The following is a 21116-nucleotide window of genomic DNA, read 5'->3' as shown; positions in this document are numbered from 1 at the left end:
AACATCCCCAGTAAACACTGAGACAAGCCCATATGAGCTAACTAAACTCCACCTTATCAGTTCCAGTCTTGGGTACAGACTAATGTTCTCATCTTGGAAGCAAGGTAATTAGGAAGGGACAGCCTCATGGATATATTAGTTCCAGTTTATTATAGAAGATTTTGATTTTGCATGGTCTTGAAAACAGGGTACAACCTGAGACTTTCAATGAGCAGAGATAATATCCCAATTAACTTTGGTCATCAGATGGTCATAACATACTTCTTGTCTTTGTGACATCAAAAATATATTTCCTTTCTCCTTCATGATTTGAATCAACATTCATATATACCGTTTTCTCTCAGGCTAAAAGACCCCTTTTTTGATTCAATTCCCTTCTTCAGTTTCCCTCTATGAATGATGTCCCATGTTCAATTGTTAGATGAAGATAAGATAACTTGCCATCTTTAAAGCAGGATTATCTCAAACAGAACTTTTTCTCAAGTTCTTATCAAAATGTTTTTAATCTGTAACTTTCAATGAATCTCTCAGAAAAATAGCTAAATGTGTATATTACAAATATAAGCAAACTTACACAAAAATTTTCTTAATGTAAGCATATAAACCCAAATTCTATAAGTCTTTCCTGTACTTTACCTCAACACCTATAAACAGAATCAAGAAAGAGATCCAGTGTAATGAATATATTTGTGTTCATACCTAGTTTACTTATACATACATACCTTCACTCAGACATATCTCTTGTATATTACCCAGCAGTGGAAACATGTTTCAGTATTTAATGTTTTTGTATGGCCTGCTCCAACCAGGAAAGTCTATGCAGGCACAAGTGATTATAGGCTACACAGACAGATTCATATTACACCAAATATTTTTTAATTTTTATATCAACTCTTACAGCTAATTAATATTACATTAATATATTCTACTGAGATTATTCACATTATATGCAAATTACCAGAAAAATCTGATGAGAAAATAAAAACATTTGTCTTAAGACATCCTTTATCCTTGAGTCCTGTCAATTCTTATATTCAACATAATGAATTGAAGATGTATTTTTTAGAGTTCCTCAATAAGGTTAAACGTCAATGAAATGCGACTACAACAGAAAATATTTCTTTATTTCTTCATTAGGATATGTTTTATTTAATAATTAAAGTAAATAAACTGAATGCATCAAGTACCTTTTCCAGACCTTCTTCCTTGAGGCTAATCACATCCAAATCAAAATCTGTTCGTAAGCCATTGGTTTTGTTGAAAGTTATTCTGCCTGTAAGGCCTTCCCAATGTGCCTATGGGGAAAACAAACAAACAAACAAACAAAAACTATAGATTAGTAAATAAATAAAGGATAAAATGACAAAATATTTTTCCACAAAAAAGTAGGAAACATTATTTTTGTTACTTCTCATAAATTTATCTCGCTACACATTTTTAATAGTCAACATTTTTTTACCTCTTTTGAACTTTGGAGGATATGTTTTCTAAATACAGGATCTTAGTTTCAGTAAAAATTTATTGTAAAATTTTTCATGTTTAATAATGCATTTCCAGGCATAACCTTCCTTTAGGAGAAATTTGAGGACTATATATATATTTTTAATTAATTTGAGGACTATATATATTTTTTCATTAATTTGAGGACTATATATTTTATTTAAAAAATATATATTTTTCAGAGTTCTCATCTTGGTGCAGCGGAAACAAAATTGACTAGGAACCATGAGGTTGCGGGTTCGATCCCTGGCCTCACTTAGTGGGTTAAGGATCCGGCGTTGCCATGAGCTGTGGTGTAGGTCGCAGATGTGGCTCGGATCTGGCATTGCTGTGGCTCTGGTGTAAGCCAGCAGCAACAACTCTGATTAGACCCCTAGCCTGGCAACCTCCATATGCTTCAGGTGCGGCCCTAAAAAGACAAAAGACAAAAATGTGTGTGTGTGTGTGTGTGTGTGTGTGTGTGTGTGTGTGTGTATACATATATATATATAATTTTAATAATATGTATATATATTTAATACATATATTTAATTAAAATATATATATATATTTTAGGGCCACAGGTATAGCATATGGAAATTCCCAGGCTAGGGGTCTAATTGGAGCTACAGTTTCTGGCCTACACCACAGCCACAGCAATACCAGATCAGAGCTGTATCTGCAACCTACACCACAACTCACAGCAACATGGGGTCCTTAACCCACTGAGCGAGCCCAGGGATCAGATACACGTCCTCATGGATACTAGTCAGGCTTGTTATTGCTGAGCCACAACAGGAACTCCTGAGGATTATGTTTTAGATAGCAAATCTCTTTCAGCAAAGTGAGAAAATTTTGGTCACTAATAGTATTTGAGATAGTGAATATCTCACTGGAAATTATAAGTAGAACTACTAAAAAATACCACTCCTAACATCAAACTAATAGGAAAACAAACATTTTATTACAATGAAAAAAACTGAATCTAGGAAAAGCTTTGTTATACTACTTCATTTAGACACTTTCCACTTAAAATAATTACTTTATTTTACTTTATGTTACACTGAGAGAAATGTATCAAAATCAGTTCACATCAGGTAGAATAAGTTCTCCAGGTAGAAGTAGGTGGGAATATAATAATCTAGGTACACATCAGGTTCATCCATCAAAAGTGAACAAATATCTGGGTTTTTTTAAGATATAAAAAGATTTCCCATTCTGCTGGGTATATAGCCCAATTATATGTTTTACATTATTTTTCATTTGCAAATAGCTTGGCAAAATAGTTACATATAAAAGTTTTAAATAATGTAACATATACTTACAACTACATTTGAAAGAATATTTGCTGAGACTCAAAAGAAGTAAAACCCAGTAGATTAAGGGTAACATTTCAATAAGGGTTACAAATAGATTTCATTAGTACTACATTTCTTAGACTTCATGTATTTTTAGATACTTATGTGTAGAAATTCTTAAACTATTTTATAGTTTTAGGCTAATAAATTTCAAATAAAATAGGGAAAACTATAATACATATTTCTATGCATAATTCAACATGTCATCACTGAGTATTAACAGGTCTCCAATAAGGAAGAAAAAACTTTTTTTTTTTTAACTCAACTTCTTCCAAAGAAAACTGCAGGCAGTTAACAAAAAATTCATATTAGTATAAAAATAAGCATGGGGTCAAGGAGTACAGAGGTAAAAGTATAGAAGAGTAAAACAAATCTGGGTTGAAGACAGCACAAAAAAATGTACATCAGGTGAAAGTGTACAACTAATAAACCCAATCACAAATTCGATTCTGAACCTTCCAGCAACCAAAGCAAAGAAGAAAATATAATGAAAACACAAGCTACAGGATCCATCATTTAAGACATATCAATTGCCCAGGAGAAACAGAGCTTTTATAAACTGGTATGGAGACCTGACAGAAATGTCTCTTTTTGGTCCTCATAAGGGAGACCCTATGTGATTTAGTGGACAAGGTCCTCAGTAACATCCTACAATAAATACAACAGCACGTTTCATACAACAGCTTTTGATAGCGCTGTCTGACACATGTCTCAAATGTCAAGTGCTGCATTCAGAAAAAAGCTCTTCTTCAACTAGCCAAACCTAAGCGCTATGTTTGCAGCTCTCAGATGCTTAGTTTTGAGCATCTGAGATGTCGAATGTGGAGTAATAAAAGAAATAGCATCCCGTTCCAGGAGTAACATGTCACCTATCTGAGAGTCCAATAACAATTAGACAAGGAAAATTCACAGATATTCTTTGCCAAGGACCTGGTGATTAATCTTAATTATGATTCTATTTGCACTTTTATTTTCATGATATCTACTTTATTATGTCATGAGCAGATGAGTTCTTATAAGCCATTAATGAAAAACCTTATATGGTAAAAAATACCTCTGACTTTTCATAACAAATACTGAACTTTCATATAAAAACACCCGTTGCAGTCAAAGTATCCCCAGCTGACAAAGGAATGTCCTTCACGAGAGAAACAATAGGATGTACAGGAAGAATAGGTGTGTGTGAAGTGAGTGTGTGGGGGGTCTTTAAAAGTCTTTCCTTTTTTTCTTCTTCCACACTATGGTCATGTGTGGATTAAAACTGTAACAGATATAATTAGAAATGATATATGGCCATTAAAATGGTTGTGTTATGCAACATGAAGTAAACTTTGCACTTTTGAATCCATATATCTGTTTAATGTTAACTCTAATACAATTAAAATAACTAGATGTTATATATAGGGACCATAGCCCTGAAAAACAATTCCTGAAAACTTACAAATTGGGTATAATTTAGTATAGTGCAAATAGCATTCTTGTAAAAAATTCATTGCATAATTTGGGGCCTATAATATATACACTCTTTCAACATCTGTTACCACACAGATTAAAAGTACCACACAGATGAAAATTAACACACATAAAGATTCAGAAAAGTGAAAATTAACACTGTCATATGTCTTAGGGCACAATTTTCATGTTTACACGGTAATAGACATTTTGTAGAAAATCCATTTTATTTATCATGTAATTTTCCCCCTTCTTCCATATTACTTAGTAAAAAATGCTAATTTTGCTTGTATGAGGGAAGAGAGGAAGTTAAATTTAAAGAAGAAAAGTGAAATGTCACCATTTAGGAAAACTGTAGTCATCTCACTTCATTCAGCCGGAGGACAAGTGAGACAGGACAGATGTGCTTCTCCTGACTCACCTCTTTAATTAGGCTCATGAAGCGGGTCCCGAAGCGCCAGGGTTTGTGCCGATTGCACTGTAAGGAGCTGACTGTCATCTGGGGAAACTGCTGGACGCCCACAGACACCACGTGCACGGCGTCATACATGAGAGCAGCATCCGTCTGCAAGCAGAGAAAAAAGGAAATGGGGCGTCAGTACAACACAGGAAGCCCATGATTGGTGGTTTGGAAGTGGAAAGAAAGACAGGGTGAGAGAAAGAAACACCCAGTTTTTCTTTAGGTAAGGGAGAAAACACTGTCTCCTCATGGCTGTAGTTCTATTAAGATATTGTGATCAAATCACTATATGGGCTCCATGAGCTCAAACATCTGACTTGCTCGCTCTTTCGTAAAGTGATAACCCAATTTCTTATCATCCTCATATCTCTGATGAAGTAAGAAGAGGGGAAGATGTTTATTCTTTCGTTTTTTGTCATATTTTCTGTCTCTATCTTACTCTGTCACATTGCACATGCGCACACAGAATGCCATTGTGAATATTTTGAATGGTTACATAAATTACATACTGTATATAAAAGTAAATAAGTAATTTCCTGGTATAGAAAGAAAAGAAAAGCTGTGACTAAAAAGCTTAGATGTAAACCCTGATTTTTTCTTCAATTCAGCTTTTCAAAAGGTTCAATCTCAGAAGTGATGCTATAGTTTTGAATCTCAATACTTGTGTTAATCCCTTTTCAAGAAACGAAGCTTAATCCTCTGTACTGTTTTCTTCTTCTAAAATTTCCATATGAATAAAAGTTCATTTTGGCTTCTCAAGGAAGATGAATATGAATTCTAGTGTGTTTGCACCTGTTCAAACGACTGACCATTTTAGAGGTGGATGATAAAAAATAAAATGTTTGTAAGTCATAACAAACCAGAGGCTCAGCGACTGTCAAGTGCTGTGTTAAATGGACCCTCACATTGTGCTTGATCGATGCCAGGCTCACTACCTACAGAAGACAGCCACACTGATAATGCTGGTGGCAATGAACTTTGGGCCATCTGCTTGGCATGCTTTGGAATAAAAGCATATATTTCCTCTTCTCATTCACACAATTAGTGAGCTGTGAAATGAATTCCAAAATGAATAGGAACCCTGTAGATTATAGTGTTTGCCACAATACAATACAAAATGAGTACACACAGTAGCTTTCATGCAAATGGATCCAAAGGAACTTAACCACATAAAATGGAAGGCAGCTAAAGAGCACAATGCAATGACAGAACATAATAATAATACCATTTTATAGTTCATAAATCTTTGGGGAATAGAGTTCAGATTCATAACCTTCATTTGGTAAATGCCAGCTGACTACTTTCACATACTCCGATGGCTGCAGAATGAATACTAGAGTAGTGGAGTGGATACAGGCATAGATCATGAGCCTGAGGATCAGACTGATATTTGTCTATGGCCTGAGTTAAAATTCAGAGGACATATTCCATATACCACTCAGGTAGTCATAAAAAAAATTACCAAGATATGAAAGACACATTTGATTAAGATAAAATGAATTTTTAAAAACGATCACTGTCAACAAATGTATAGAGAGATGAACACTTTCAGATACTCCTAAAGGGAAGATAAAGCGCAATTTTGCAAGTTGCACCACAAGGGAGTTTTAAAAATATCCCTTTCTTTTTAACCCAGTAATTCCTCTTTCTGGAATGTACCCTGAGAAAATCAAAGAACAAAAGCTACATACATGACTTACTTTAAAAATAAGAGAGTGAAAATCTACTGAATGTTCAAAATAAGAAAACATAATAAAATCACAATATCTCATATAATCATTAAAAATCATGTTTTGAAAAATAACCAGATGAGAAACTGCATGTGATATAATGCCAAGTAAAAATAGATTAAATAGAATTATATTTCTAGCATAAACCATCATATACATCTTTATGACTAATTAATATGTACTATTTAACTTATTTTAATTCTCATAATAATAGTTTAGTAAAAAGAAATGATACTGTTCCCATTTTGCAAAAGTTGAATTTTTGTATCTTTTACCTCTTTATTTTTCACAGTTTTTTAAGCTGAAAATTTACTAAATACCATTTGCAGTTATCACAAGATGGAAGTTTTGATCTATTACCACAAAATAACAAAAAAAAATACATGAATATCATGATATATGATATTCCTACTATCCTGCCATGACTTACTGACTTATATGATCTTATGTGACCTACATGAACATCTCAGAATAGTAACCTTATCTAAAATGACTATGCTAGGAAAGAATTTTGCCTAAGTAAGTATTTGAAAATCATTTTTGGTGCATAGTTTCAGCTTCAAGATCAGAGAATGTAGTAGTTGATAATAAAATGATTTGAGATCTGTAATGTTAAATGTAATTATAAAAGGAAGAAAATATTTATTAAATAGGTATTTATTACAAGATAAATACTAAGAGAAAAAATGTAAATAGTTAAAAAAAATTGCTGATCAAATTTCCTATTGAATTTACAGTTTAAAATATGTTGATTTATTGTAAAACAATAAATAGAATTTCTGAAACTACTCTCCATGTTATTTTCATCTGCATAGGGTGCTTTTTGTCCTACTTTTAGACTAGGTGATTTATGTGATGATGTGAAGTTGTTTACTATTTAGACTTGATATCCTGTCAGACTCAGCTTTACTGTCTTCTTTGTAAAACTGTACATATGTAAACCCTTTCACCTTTGAAAAGTTTTAAGAAAACTCTACTAAAAATATTATTTTCTCAAGAATGTATATGCTTGAAAAATTTCCTTAATTTAGTAATATTACAAGTTAACTAGTAGTTATTTAACTAGTTCAGTATTTAATATGTATGGGCATTCTCCTTAAATTATTTCCTTTAATCCTCATTACCATCAAGCAGTTGGAAATTCAATGGGTCTGTATACATGGGAAATTGAAGAAAAGAACAGTTAAGTAACTGGTCTAAAATCATAGCATATAGAGGTGGAGCTGGATTTGAATCTAACCTGTCCAAAATTTATATTCTTCTCTCTAGTTTTTTGCTCAGTGCTCTACATTGAATAAAGCAAAATGGTTTAAATTATTTTGAAGTTATAAAATATAAGAAATATCAATAAGTACTTGAATATATTAATCTATGTAACCTATGTAATTTTTGATAAGCAGTTAATATTTACATAATGAAAATGTACTGCAAAGTAAAGAAAAATACAGATTGTGGGTAATATATAAATATAAATTCACAAAAAAGAAACACATTAATGTATGGGATTGAGTCAATGACAGGTTAGTTAGAAACTTAGTATAAATTAACCAGAAACAATATCATGAAAGAAGTGGATTTATTCCATATAATTGCTGTTCATTAGCTTTTCAAAAAGCAAAGGTCCTAGAGTATCTTTCAAGATCAGGCTTAAACTCTTTCAAGATCTCTACTCCCAACTCTAAATTGTAGAGTTTGAGCTGCTCTGGCTGTCTTTCACCCTCTCATATTGACTCTGTAGTCCTTTGCCTTGACTCATCTCTCGATGGAAAATACAAGGAAAGAAAGAGTAGAACAGAAAAAGAGAAAAGTAGAGGAGACACATAGGTTAATTACTTTGTCATCATTTTTATATTATTATTAATACCAAGTTACATGGCATGCTTACTCTAAACCACATAACTGTGCCAATTTCTTTCTTTTTTTTTTTTTTTTTTGTCTTTTTAGAGCCACACCCGCGGCACATGGAGGTTCCCCATCCAGGGGTCAAATCAGAGCTGTGGTCACCAGCCTATGCCACAGCAATGCCAGATCACAGCCAAGTCTTCAAGCTACACCACAGCTCATTGCAATGCCGGATCCTTAACCTACTGAGGGAGGCCAGGGATTGAACCTGCGTCCTCACAGATACTAGTCAGATTCATTTCCTCTGAGCCATGAGTGGAACTCCATTCCTTTATCTGCATTTCACAAAGCCCCAATATTTTAGGTGATACTACTCTTATCATGTTAAAGAGGAGAAAACTGAAGCTTAGCAAGGTTGAAGTAATCCTCTCAAGGCCTCATCATCTTGAGGAACAAGACTCAGAAAACAAGATGCAGAGGCAAAGCTTAACTCTTTTTTTTTCTTTTTTTTTTAATAATTTTTTTTATTTTCCCACTGTACAGCAAGGGGGTCAGGTTATCCTTACATGTATACATTACAATTACATTTTTTTCCCCCACCCTTTCTTCTGTTGCAACATGAGTATCTAGACAAAGTTCTCAATGCTATTCGGCATGCAAAGCTTAACTCTTAAAACTATTGTTCAAACTATCATAACAAGACTGGCGAAATAAGACTTTAAAACAAGATTCAGACAGGGTCTAATTCTTAGAACCATCATCCTAACTCCCATAACAAACTACCTCCCCTAAACCATAGTCCTCCTGACACCGTAACAGGCAATGGAGGGGAAACTGATGGCTTGAGGTCTCATATTTTTGGAGGCTCTGCTAAACACCAGACAATTATGCCCCATAGAGACTACGTTCCTTGAGCTGAGATTCAAGTAAAAATTCATTTGGTCAGATTTTTTTTTCTTTATATATCACAGCTACTTCCAAAAAAAAAAAAAAAAAAAAACTTCAGAGTTAAACATAACTGTAATTTAACCAACTAAATTAAAATGTAATATGTACACAATCCAGTAATTAAAATCCATAGGAGATGATTAGATAAAGTTGTAATCATTCAGATTCTAAACTACAAAGACAAGGAAGGAAAGGCAGGAAAAGAAAAAAAAAAATCAGCAAGGAAGATGAAACAATCTGTCCTATTTTCTCTCTTTCAAGTATAATTACTCACTTTTATATAAACAGATCACACTTATTGGAAAAATGCAATATCTGTTCACCCTGGGAATATAGCCCAGAAGGAATCACAGTCTAGGTAGGTACAGACAGAGCCAAGTGTGGACTTCCTTCCCTGCTAGGCTAAGCATCTATCAATAACAACAGGGGTCCCCTGGAGAGTTTATTTCAGACTAGATTGGAGGTGGTACTTTATTCCTCTTTCCAAAATAAGTTAGTTAACCTACAAAGAATGCCTTTCAGCCCAAAACTGGTTTTGCAAACCTTTAAAAATGTGCAGTATAGTCCTACACATGTCAGGAAAACTACAGTGATCTTTTTAAATGGGTAGATTGAAAAGATCACAAGAAGTGCTTTCTCATACATTTTAAAAAGGCATAACCATCTCCCTAACTTATTGCTGGGTTTATTTTATACCTAGTCTAATTACTTTTAGGTATGGCGTGTATAATGAGGATGCAGGTGGAGGAGTGACAAATGCTAAATTCTATGGTTGAGCTATTGCCACAGAAATTGGTTTAGTCACCCAGTGCTGTTTCACTTCTCTTAAGTAACCTCATGTCTGATGAGACTGTAAAGTAGTGAAAGAACAGTGAAGTATAAGTATGCTTACATTTCTTTTATGCTCTGAAAAAGTCTACTCCATATTTTTAAATAACCAAAGAATTAGGGAAGTTAGATGCTCCCCAAAGTTTCAGATAATAAAAAAAAAAAAACCACTACCATTGTTAAATAATTTTGGTTTGGGATGTATAATTGAAACATATTCAAGTATACAAAAAACAAGAATAATAATGGAGGCTGTGAATAGTTAAAATATCTCCATGTATTTAGATTTAATTTACAGAAGACTCTGGTACTGAGCAGTAATAACCAAGCATGTTCATACTGAGTGCATATGCTATTTCAGTTTCTGATCACTGTAATCAGCATCATTAAACATCTTTGAAAAGTTCTGGGATAGATGTTCTAGAAGTTATAAAAAATTAAAACATAGCTTTTATTTGCATGAAGGATGAAACAGAAATGAATGATTTTGAACTATAATGATCATAGAAGGGGACATGAACATACAAAATCTCTCTGATACACTAAAGACTTCTCTTAGCAAAAAAGGCTATCAAAGGTATTTACCTTTCTTTCCAAAGGAGAGACAGTCTTTTGGAATGTTCCATCCTCCAGGTAACATGGTTTTGGGGTATCCCATGAGTTTCAAGTGGGAGAACTCTGACCACAGCCTTTTCCAATTTATTTACTCTATTATACCACCAGAGTTACATTTACGGCAATGCCAATCTGTTTAAGCACTTTTTGCCTATTTTGGCTCCTGACATGAGCTCCAAACACAGTCAATATTGTATTTAATAATTTACATTTAAATATAACCTAAGAGTGTTGTGTTATCCGATAATATCTTGTTATAGTGATGGTTATATGGATGTCTATTTAGGTCAAAACCTATCAAATTGCACAATTTAAATATAGGAAGTTTATAATACATCAATTTTACTCCAATACAGCTATTGAAAAAAAAACTGTGTATCTTTTAGGAAGATGGTTCATAGATTTCATTTTATTCAAGATGTATCTAGAATCCTCACAAACTAAGTATCATTGATCTGTATCTTCTTTCCTCCTTGAATATTCATTCTACTTCTAAGAAAACTGTTTATGCTTCCTTACTTTTTAAATCTTCCTTTTTAGACACAAGTATCTTTTGGATAATAGTCATTCCCATTTTTGCATTATCCTGCACAAAATCCCATATACTATCTTGTCCATAGTAAGTATAGAAAAGCGTTTTTTCAATAAATTGACGAATTCAATCCAAAAGATCATTTAAAGTGTAAAAGGAATAGGTATTAGGAAGCTCTGAATAACCACCACACTTTACTATCTAGCTAGAATGTATTACCTCCCAGAGGTACAGTGAACCAAATCTGCCAGCAGCTCAGTCCTGGGAGGAAAGTGAGTGCAGCCTCTGTCCCGTTTCTAAATGAATTTATAGTAACAGTTCCGTGAACACATTTATCTTTCCATTAAATAAGTACAGGCGGGTCCCCTTTGAGATCTGAATGCTAGCTGGCAGGTGGCAGATCTATTCTGGAACTCCTATATCTCAGATTTTGCTCATTTCTGAATTCCCATCTGAAGTAGAGTGCACAGCACAAAAAGCATCATGGTCTAATAAATGGTGTTTAAGTTTATGAATCCTGGTCCTTTCATTGACTTGATCTTTTATCTAAAACAAATAATAAAATAATATTTAAATCCCTTTTGCCTTGTTTCCTCATTTTATAACTGGAAGTGAAAAATGATGGTCTGTCATATCTATTCCCCATTGGAAAAGCCACTTTGAAAAACCAGATAGTTTCAAGAGAAAAACAATTACAAATATTGATTCTTTGATTAGAGGACAAGAATATCAAGGTTGTTGGGGAAAGGGGTGAATTATTCTGACCTCTAGAGCTCCCTTGTGAAATCAGCACAAGCCCAAATGGGACCGAGAATCAACCACCCCTCTGCGCAAGGGTGAGGGTCACACATGGAAGGCAGGCTGGTGTCTGCTCAGCTGGCACACTGCAGCCAGCACTCTGCCCGGCACAGAGCAGGTGCACAGTGGCTGCTAACTAAACCGAGGGACTGAAGAAGGATGCCCTCACTTCCAGTCGGTAGCCAATTGTCAGAGACAATTCTCCCAGTTACACTGCAGCTGCCATTATGCTTACTGTGTCGCTGGCTCTTTGTGCTGCTCTGAAACGGAGTTCTTTACCAGCAGCTGCGTGGACTACACAGACTGCATGAGATAACACATTAAAGCAGTTTGCACAATCCCTGGCTCATGGTGCATAGGCAGGTGTTAGATGATGATGATGACGAGCACCAGAAGAGCGGTAAAATCATCAAGATGGATACTATCCAAAACGAGGAACCAGTTTAGAAAGTATAATGTTTTCACCCTTCTGCACCCACTGTTAGCCTAAATGAGGGAACAGGCTTCATGCTGTTCAAGAAAGCAGATCAAGTTCTGGAAGGAGAGGGAGCAGGAAGGAAACTATCACACAACAATAACTTGATCCCTATAAAATGAGCTGTGTACACAGTGCCGCAATTCAGTGCTCAAAAAAAAAAAAAAAATTACTGAATACACACACATTACTTAAAAGTTTAGAATTTAAATATATAAGTGGTAAAATATCACAGTATCTTGTACTTGTTACTAAACGAAGGGCGCTATTTGGCAAATAATCACACACCAGCAATGTGAACCTGGGCAAATCTGCCTTATATTTTTTTCCAGGCTTTAGTTTCTTCATCTGTAAAGGGAGGGGCTGGAACCAGGTGGATTTTAAGGAGTCCTATGGTTTACATTTGCATTCCTAGAAAAGTCACCTTTCATTCTGATTTTGGAAATGTATTTCTATATTTCACATTTATAATATAATCCTAATCCTAATTTAGCTCTCTCCTCTCCATAATTCTTTATGCTTTGTGAGCTTGTTTAATAAACTTTTGTACAAACATTTCATACAAATTTATAAATAAGGAAAATCAAAAGTCACTTTTTTTCAGCCATTGTCTGAGTTCATATTTTACCTAACTACTGCTCGGTCCAATAAAATCTACCAATACTTGCATTATATTTTCTTTGTTGTTTCAACTTCACTGTTAAACTTCCCACCCATATCAAAACCCACCCTGGCTTCCTGATGCTCTGTGGAGAAAAACTAAAGCCTTTTCGCTCTTATCCAAAGTCCTTTACTAATATCCCAGGTTTTATCATCTTTTGTCCCTCTCACATAGTAAGAATATAAATATGCCTATATGTTATGTTTTTATCTAATTAGAGTGATTTCTGTATTGCAGATTACTTGAAGAAAAGGGGATTCCCCAGAAACTGCTTGATGAAAGAACTTTAAAAGGAATATGGATTTTTGTAGCTACCTGTATGGCATTCAATACTGAGGAGTTTAAAAGAGATAAGAGCTTGGAGGGAAGATAAAGAAAGGAGAAGAAGGGAAAAGAATGGAATGGGTTCAGTCTCACAGTTGAGCTGATGAGATATGAAAAAAATTCAAGTTCAACAATACTTTGAAGATTAAGCAGAGTATGAAAAGGTATTGGATGATAGTATTGCTGGGATTCAGAAAAGGAATGGCCTGGGCCAGGATTAATGCAACTAATAGTTAATGGATCTATTTACTTGGTTTTCCTATAAATTTATGAAACTGAATAAACATCTATGTTTCCTCAAACCAATACTCTCTGTCTTAAGCGAAAAGCTACCAAAAAAATACTGACAGCAAATTAACCTATCTTGAACAACTAGCCTAAAATGTGGTCAATATTACTTTTGACAATAAGAGTTTTCATTGGTTCTTTATGCTATATTATGCAATTTGGGGCTTTCGATCTTACAAGAATCCTTGCTAGGTGCCATTTTCTTTAACAAAATTCAACATCATTTTACAAAACAGCACCATTTCTCTGTAAGCTTTTAGAGTTTTATAAGGTATGGAATTCAGTTCGTGGACACTTAACATTACAATTGGGAAAGCTTAGGAGATGACTGTATTGCATTCTTTCAAAAATTTCTTTGTATTCATCATGAGTATTTTCTATATAGTTTTCTTTCTTTCCTATGTATATCTTTAAAATGCATCACTTCCCAAGCAGAAAATCATATTTGTTTTTTACTGCCACACCTTCTAAACTACTTTAAACATTTATATACAAATTCCAAGATGTTCAGATATTTCTTAAACACCATGAAGAGAAAGTCTTCACTTTTTAAATATAAATGATTAAGGAACAGCTGTGAAGCAGGTTAGAAAATGCCAACAGGTTTTCAATTAAAAGTTTCATTTAACTAGTGTAATTATTCTTACCTAATTAAATTTTTCCACTAAGATCAATCCATTGGGATATCTCATTCTTTTTTAAAATGTTCCATGAAGTTCTTACTAGCATCCATGAACCACAATATATTGATGGGATTGTTAATGAACTCTCTAGTAACAATGCACTGGCCTTAATAATTTAGGTCCCGTTAAATTGTGTCTGCTTTTTACTACATTTGGAACTGCTATTGATCTAGAGAAGAGTCAATATCAAGGGGAAGTATTCTCTGCACTTCCCGCTGATGTCTAATACATCCAATTATCCTGATATTTGGAGCTCAAATTAGCTCCTCGTATTTAAAATTTTATATTCATCAATATTGTTTATATTTACTTCTTTTCAATATGACAAATTAAAATTGATTTCTATGTTGTTAACAGACTGACTCTTTCTAATTTCAGACCTAGGAATATGAAAATCAAAAATACACCAGGAATTTAGGTTCGTGTAAATATTAATTCCAAATGCCTATAAAAATTGAGAGCCTGATACTTGATATTTACCCAAACCAAAAGTTAAATTATAGTAAAGACCTATTTTAAGCATGATTTGAAGGATAACCTAAAAATTGAGGAGTTCCCATCGTGGCGCAGTGGTTAACGAATCCGACTAGGAACCCTGAGATTGAGGGTTCGATCCCTGCCCTTGCTCAGTGGGTTAACGATCCGGCGTTGCCGTGAGCTGTGGTGTAGGGTGCAGACGTGGCTCGGATCCTGCGTTGCTGTGGCTCTGGCATAGGCCGACAGCTACAGCTCCGATTCAACCCCTAGCCTGGGAACCTCCATATGCCGCGGGAGCGGCCCAAGAAATAGCGAAAAAAAAAAAGTTGATAAATATATTTCTGGAAAAGTAAAACAATAGATTTGAAAATAAAACATATTACTGTGCATCCATTACAACTTTTATGTTCTTGTGTGTTCAGCTTTTTATATTGTGCTTATTACCCTATACAAAACTGTGACAGTAACTGCTCACAGAAATGTGAAAAAGTAAGTTTCACAGAAAGCTAATGAAACTTAGAGCTTTAGTTTTGTAACTTTGTCATTATTGGAAGTCATCTTTCTTAGCTTCATTTTCCTCATCTTTAAAATAAGTAGGATAGTAACATATCTCATGCCGTAAGGATCAAGTTGGATAAATTTAGAAGTGTGAACTGCAAAGCTCTTTAAATATGTCATAACTATACGGGGGAGTAACCGAGAATCTCAAGTATGTTAGCACCGATAATACCAATTTAGATCAGGAAGTGGTCTTTGAGGGAAAAAATAAGGATTTATTTACATATTCATATTTTAGTGTACCTTAGTCCTTAACTTGAACATTCCCTGTCCTTCACTATTTTAATTAACCTAATTATTTCCTACTTTAAAAATACTTTGACTTAACTAATTATTGTTTTATTGCCATGAGGAAATGCCTTTGCTTGCCGATTCTTGGGTCTCTTGAGCATCCTTTTTCCCATATGATGAGCATCTGCGTTCCCAATTATCTTTTTTCCTGTGTCTCTAAGTGATTTACAATTTGGTTCACCCATTCAACAACACATCAGTATTACTGTGTTATTGACATCAAACACAATAATGAGTGTTGGCAATAAAACCAGGAAATCAAAAATGGTTTAGACTTTTGGGGCATCCAAGTAGGTGTGTGGGACAAACAAGTAAATCAACATTCTTAATATAATGTCACATGTTGGGTAATGCTGAGGCATCTAATTTTGTCTAGAGTAGTGCCTATCTATTAACATGTTAGAAAGTCACTACTGTAAAAGATTCTTCTATTAGCACCCACAATTTCAGAAAACAAAAGAAGTGGGAAAAAGCTAAGAAAACAGAAGTTGGGAAAACATCAGGGCCACAGGAAAAGGTCATATCAGAATTCGCACTACCTTTTTTAAAGATTATACTTTGTTCATATTCTGAGATTCCTAATATCTTTCAAAAGAATTAGAACACGCTTGATGTTTAATGAAAGAGATATTAAAGAATTTCCCTAAAGTTGAGTCTTTATATATCATTTATCTTATAATTAATTTAATAGGAGACTAAAGAGTAGAACATGGAACTCAGAAGACCAAGAACAATGGGATTCTGGGAGTTCCCTAGTGGCCTACTAGTTAAGGATCTGGCATTGTCACTACTGCGGCTTGGGTGCAGGTTTGTTTCCTGGACCAGGAACTTTCACGTGATGCATATGTGCCCCTCCCCAGAAGAAGATGATGATTCTGATTAAATCATATAACATTTTTTATGGGACTCTATTGCTTTGCCTCCTCAGCATCTCTTCCTATTATAGCAGAACCGTATTTCCTTCACATCTATTACCTAATCCAGGTGTTATAGGTGTGATAACAACCACTGCTTTAGTCATGGCCAAGTGACACAAATTGGGCTCATCAGTTAAACCCAAGCCCTTTAAATGATCCATTGGAAAAGAAGCATATTGTTTCTCCCAAAGCTTTGTACCAGTGGATATAAACCTTGATGCCGCCTCTACATCTCTGAGAATGAAGTCAATACAGATGAAAAAGGAGGTGAGAGATGGAGATGAAATTGCTTATGACTTTCTGGATTCAACACATCCAATTGTATTTGAAGACAGATCATCTCGTATTTCACAAGTTAGAGAACCATTATGCTTTCTTTTTGCTATTAACTAATCTCAAGGGGATTTTGGACAACTAGAATTGAAAGAAACTTGAGTAATGCAGCTTTAGGCTTTGGTCTCCTCAAGGCAAAATTAAATTACTACTTCTTTTTTGGCCACACTGTGGCATTTGCAAGTTTCTGGGCCATGGATTGTACTCATGCCAGCACAGCAACCAAGGCCACTGCAGTGACAACACTGGATACTTAACCTGCTGAACCACAAAGGAACTCCAAAATTACTACTGCTATCTACACATAGAGTTGGGATATACATTTATACAATTAGAAAAATAGGAAGATATATGTAAGAGCACATCATATGTAATTATATGCATGGAAATACAAAAAAAATATAATCACATTAAATGAATTCATCAAACATGTAATTATTATCTTCTAAATATTAACTCTTATTTATAGAAAAACATCTAATATAGTAGGAAATTTTTAGGTAACTATTAAGGTATCTCCAGAGTATTGTGAATTGGTTACACTTAAATAAAAACACAAAATGGAACAACTATGAGATGTATATACTCTGCTGCCAAAATACACAGACCAAATTTTGTCTGAATCAACACTACCCTTCCTACGGTGAATTATGCAGGTTCAGGGACAATCAGAATGTGAACTGAAGCAAAAAAAAACTTTAATGATACACTGCTGTGAACATTATTAAGGGAGAAATCATAGAGGACACTGAAACCAAATGCAAACTAACCCTCATGATGCCCTTTTAGTCAGCAGGTTAATAGACTGACATCAAAATTGGAAATGACCGATTAAGCTGTATCAGTTAACTCTTGACATTTATACTTTTGAGTTTTATACTTGATGAAACAAATTATAAATCACAATCCAGGACATAAAAGACCTTTATTACAATACTTTTTTAGCATGCTGAATCCTATGCCATTCAGGAAATTAATTCAAAGTAGACAAAGAGCAGGAGGTGAGGGTGCTGCCACTTTACTCAGAAGAGAAAACAACTTGATAATCTTCACTTGCTGAATTTTACAACTGAAAGCCACAGCCACAGTAAGACTGGAGGGTGATACAGGCAGAGACTCAGAGGAAAACCAGAAGAAACATTTCCACAGAGAAATTAGCAGAAAGAGAATGGTAGAAATGTCTTAAAAGGCTTTTTGAAAATCACAAGAAACCCAAAGAAATTTGAACAATGATGAGTCTGTAGAGATAGAATATCTTATATATTCTAAAGATAGCATTGCTTACAATAGTTTTCTTTGTTAGCTGAAATATAAATTTGATAAATTTGTAAGAAAAAAATTCAAATTAAAAGATACTCTATTTAACTTTATCCTTGAGCTTAGCTCAAGAGCTAGATCTGGGGGCCTCACTGAAGGAAGTCCTATAAAGCATGCATTGACTCAAAACTCACTGATGGCATCTGAGTTTATCCAATGAACCTCAGCACAAGGCTATTGACTATTGAGAAGCCTCCTGTTTACAGAGTTCATGGCATTAGATAATATTCCTTCAGCTCCTATGCATTCCTGATCCTGAGTTCCTCCATCCATTTCTTCCACAACTGTACATCCTTCAGAGCCTTCTCTGTTCTTTCTCACCTCATACCTAATGAATATCCACATGTACTTACATTCTGAAGAAAAAATTACTGCAAACACAAGTATCATTCTATGTTAAATGCTGAAGAGAATTCAACACATTTTTCTATACCTAGGTATTTGCACCTATCCCCCCCGCCTGCCCAGAAAAACCAGTACAAAGGTGTTACACATATCTACCATGCAAAGGAGAAGTAAAAAGTTTACTTTTATTTCATTATTCCTTGAAATTAGTTGAATCACAAGGAATATCCTTGACCAAAATTTTAAAGAATGAAGTTTCCTACAGATATGAAAAAAAAGAGAATAAGCATATCAGCTATAAGATTAGCATATTATGTAAGTTTTAACTATATCCCATGAATAATACTTTGCTAATTTTTTTTTTTTTTTTTTTTTTGCTATTTCTTGGGCCGCTCCCGCGGCATATGGAGTTTCCCAGGCCAGGGGTCGAATCAGAGCTGTAGCCACCGGCCCACACCAGAGCCACAGCAACGCGGGATCCGAGCCACGTCTGCAACCTACACCACAGCTCGCGGCAACGCCGGATCGTTAACCCACTGAGCAAGGGCAGGGACCGAACCCTCAATCTCATGGTTCCTAGTCGGATTCGTTAACCACTGCGCCACGACGGGAACTCCTACTTTGCTAATTTTTAATAAGAGAAAAAGTAAATGCTTCACGAAAAAAGTTATTTGGTTAAAAGATGTTACTGTGTGGCACTGTGGTAGGCACTTTGCAGATATTATTTAACCTAATTTTCTTTAACAGTCTAATGATGTAAGAGATTCTGAAGAGCTAAGGCTTAAATCGACCACTAAGGGGCACACCTGAGATCTGAACCCATGTATATCATATCCCAAAGATTCTGCTTTTTCTGAAATCATGATATTTTATAACATAAATTGCTATCTCTAGCAGTACCTAAAAAAAACATAAGTTAACCATGTATTTTAGAGAATAGCTCCACTTCTGTTAAGATAATGCAATGTATTCTATGAAACAAAGATATTGAAAAGACAGCTTTCATCCAAAGCTTTTCATCATTGAAAAGACAGCTTTAATTTCCTGATGACATGAATTTACTTTTCTGATACAGAGGTGAGAGAGAATACGTAAAATTTCTAAGTAAGAGAAATCACAATTACCTTGTGAGACACAGGTGCATAATGATGTACCAGCACCCACAGTTGGGTGTTATGAAAAACTGTAATACTGTTCTGGAAAACAATCTGGAAATCCGTGTCAACCACAAACTGGGACACTATAATTTCTCTTTGGGAATTCACTTCATGGAAACCAAAAGACAAGAGCATATAGATTTATATAGAAATATATAAACATTGTTTATATAAGGTTAAGTAACATATTATATAAGGTTAAGTAACATGTTATATGTATATTAAAAGTATTGTCTAGAGCTATACTTATTGACATGTAAGATGGATGTTAGAATTTACATATCCATATTACAAAATAATATGTTCCTATATAATGAATTATAACAATATAGCATTACATGCAATGAAATATTTTAGAGCCCACAAACAATACTTCAAATTTTCTGAGGTAATTCTTTTTTTTTTTTGCTTTTTTTTTTTTTGCTTTTGAGGGCTGCACCTACAGCATATTCAAGTTCCCATGCCAGGGGTTGACAGAGCCACAGCAACACCAGATCTGAGCTGCATCTGCAACCTACACCATAGCTCACAGCAACGCCAGACACTTAACCCACTGAGCAAAGGAAGGGATGGAACCCTCACCCTCATGGATACTAGTTGGTTATGTTATCACTGAGCCACAGTGGGAACTCCCCTGAGGTAATTATTCTTAATAGCATCAATCTATAAATACACCTACACATAGATATTGTGTTTATTGTTTTAATCAAAACTAGGATATACTAAAATATGCTTTAAAAAAACTAAAAATAAACCCTTCCAAGTTAGAATTAATAGATCTACCTCATTATTTTTAACTACTGAATAAATTTCAATTATGCATATTATTCAGATACATATTATTTAGGTATAAAATGGAATATGGTTTATGCCCTTTGTGATAATTTAAATATATCTATATCTATCTTTATAATACATACACAAAGGGATTATCAATCTAAAATGTTTATAATCATAATTGGATTACAGGAAAATTCATCTTCTCTGTATTTCCATATTGTATGAAAACAATACTTTCATAGGTAGAAAAAGTGCTAACATTATCACTATCTGGCATAAAACAAAAATAAGCCAAGCACAATTTTACTCATGCTTGATATTTAAGAATTATGTTGTGGTTATAAACAGCAGAATTATGGGCATACTTGGCTTTATTGCACCTTGCAGGTACTATGTTTTTTAAAAATTAAAGTTTTGTGACAAGCTGGAATCTAGCAAGTACATTGGTACCATTTTTCTGACAGCATT

General features: G+C 34.4%; 1 protein-coding gene across 18 annotated transcripts in view; it reads right to left on the bottom strand.

The window, feature by feature from the left end:
* The window catches only part of GRIK2 (glutamate ionotropic receptor kainate type subunit 2), a 629197-nt gene that overhangs the window by 236067 nt on the left and 372014 nt on the right, over positions 1 to 21116 (bottom strand). For all 18 annotated transcript variants that reach the window (XR_014806479.1, XR_014806478.1, XR_014806486.1 and 15 more), the window contains 2 exons: positions 4711 to 4854; positions 1188 to 1295 (listed from right to left, as the gene is read on the bottom strand). Coding sequence is in view for 11 of the 18 variants with exons in the window: in XM_021073366.2 (XP_020929025.1) it covers positions 1188 to 1295; positions 4711 to 4854 (252 nt within the window). In the remaining 7 variants the exon portion in view is untranslated. The remainder of the gene's footprint in view (positions 1 to 1187; positions 1296 to 4710; positions 4855 to 21116) is intronic.

This window comes from Sus scrofa, chromosome 1, assembly GCF_054392235.1.
Source record: "Sus scrofa isolate SSC_HxYL_T2T_F1_AM1 chromosome 1, Sscrofa_HxYL_maternal_Yorkshire_Landrace_v2.0, whole genome shotgun sequence".
Lineage (NCBI taxonomy): Eukaryota > Metazoa > Chordata > Mammalia > Artiodactyla > Suidae > Sus > Sus scrofa.
Note: the sequence above shows the minus strand (reverse complement) of the source record. Positions and strands in the feature narration are given on the sequence as shown.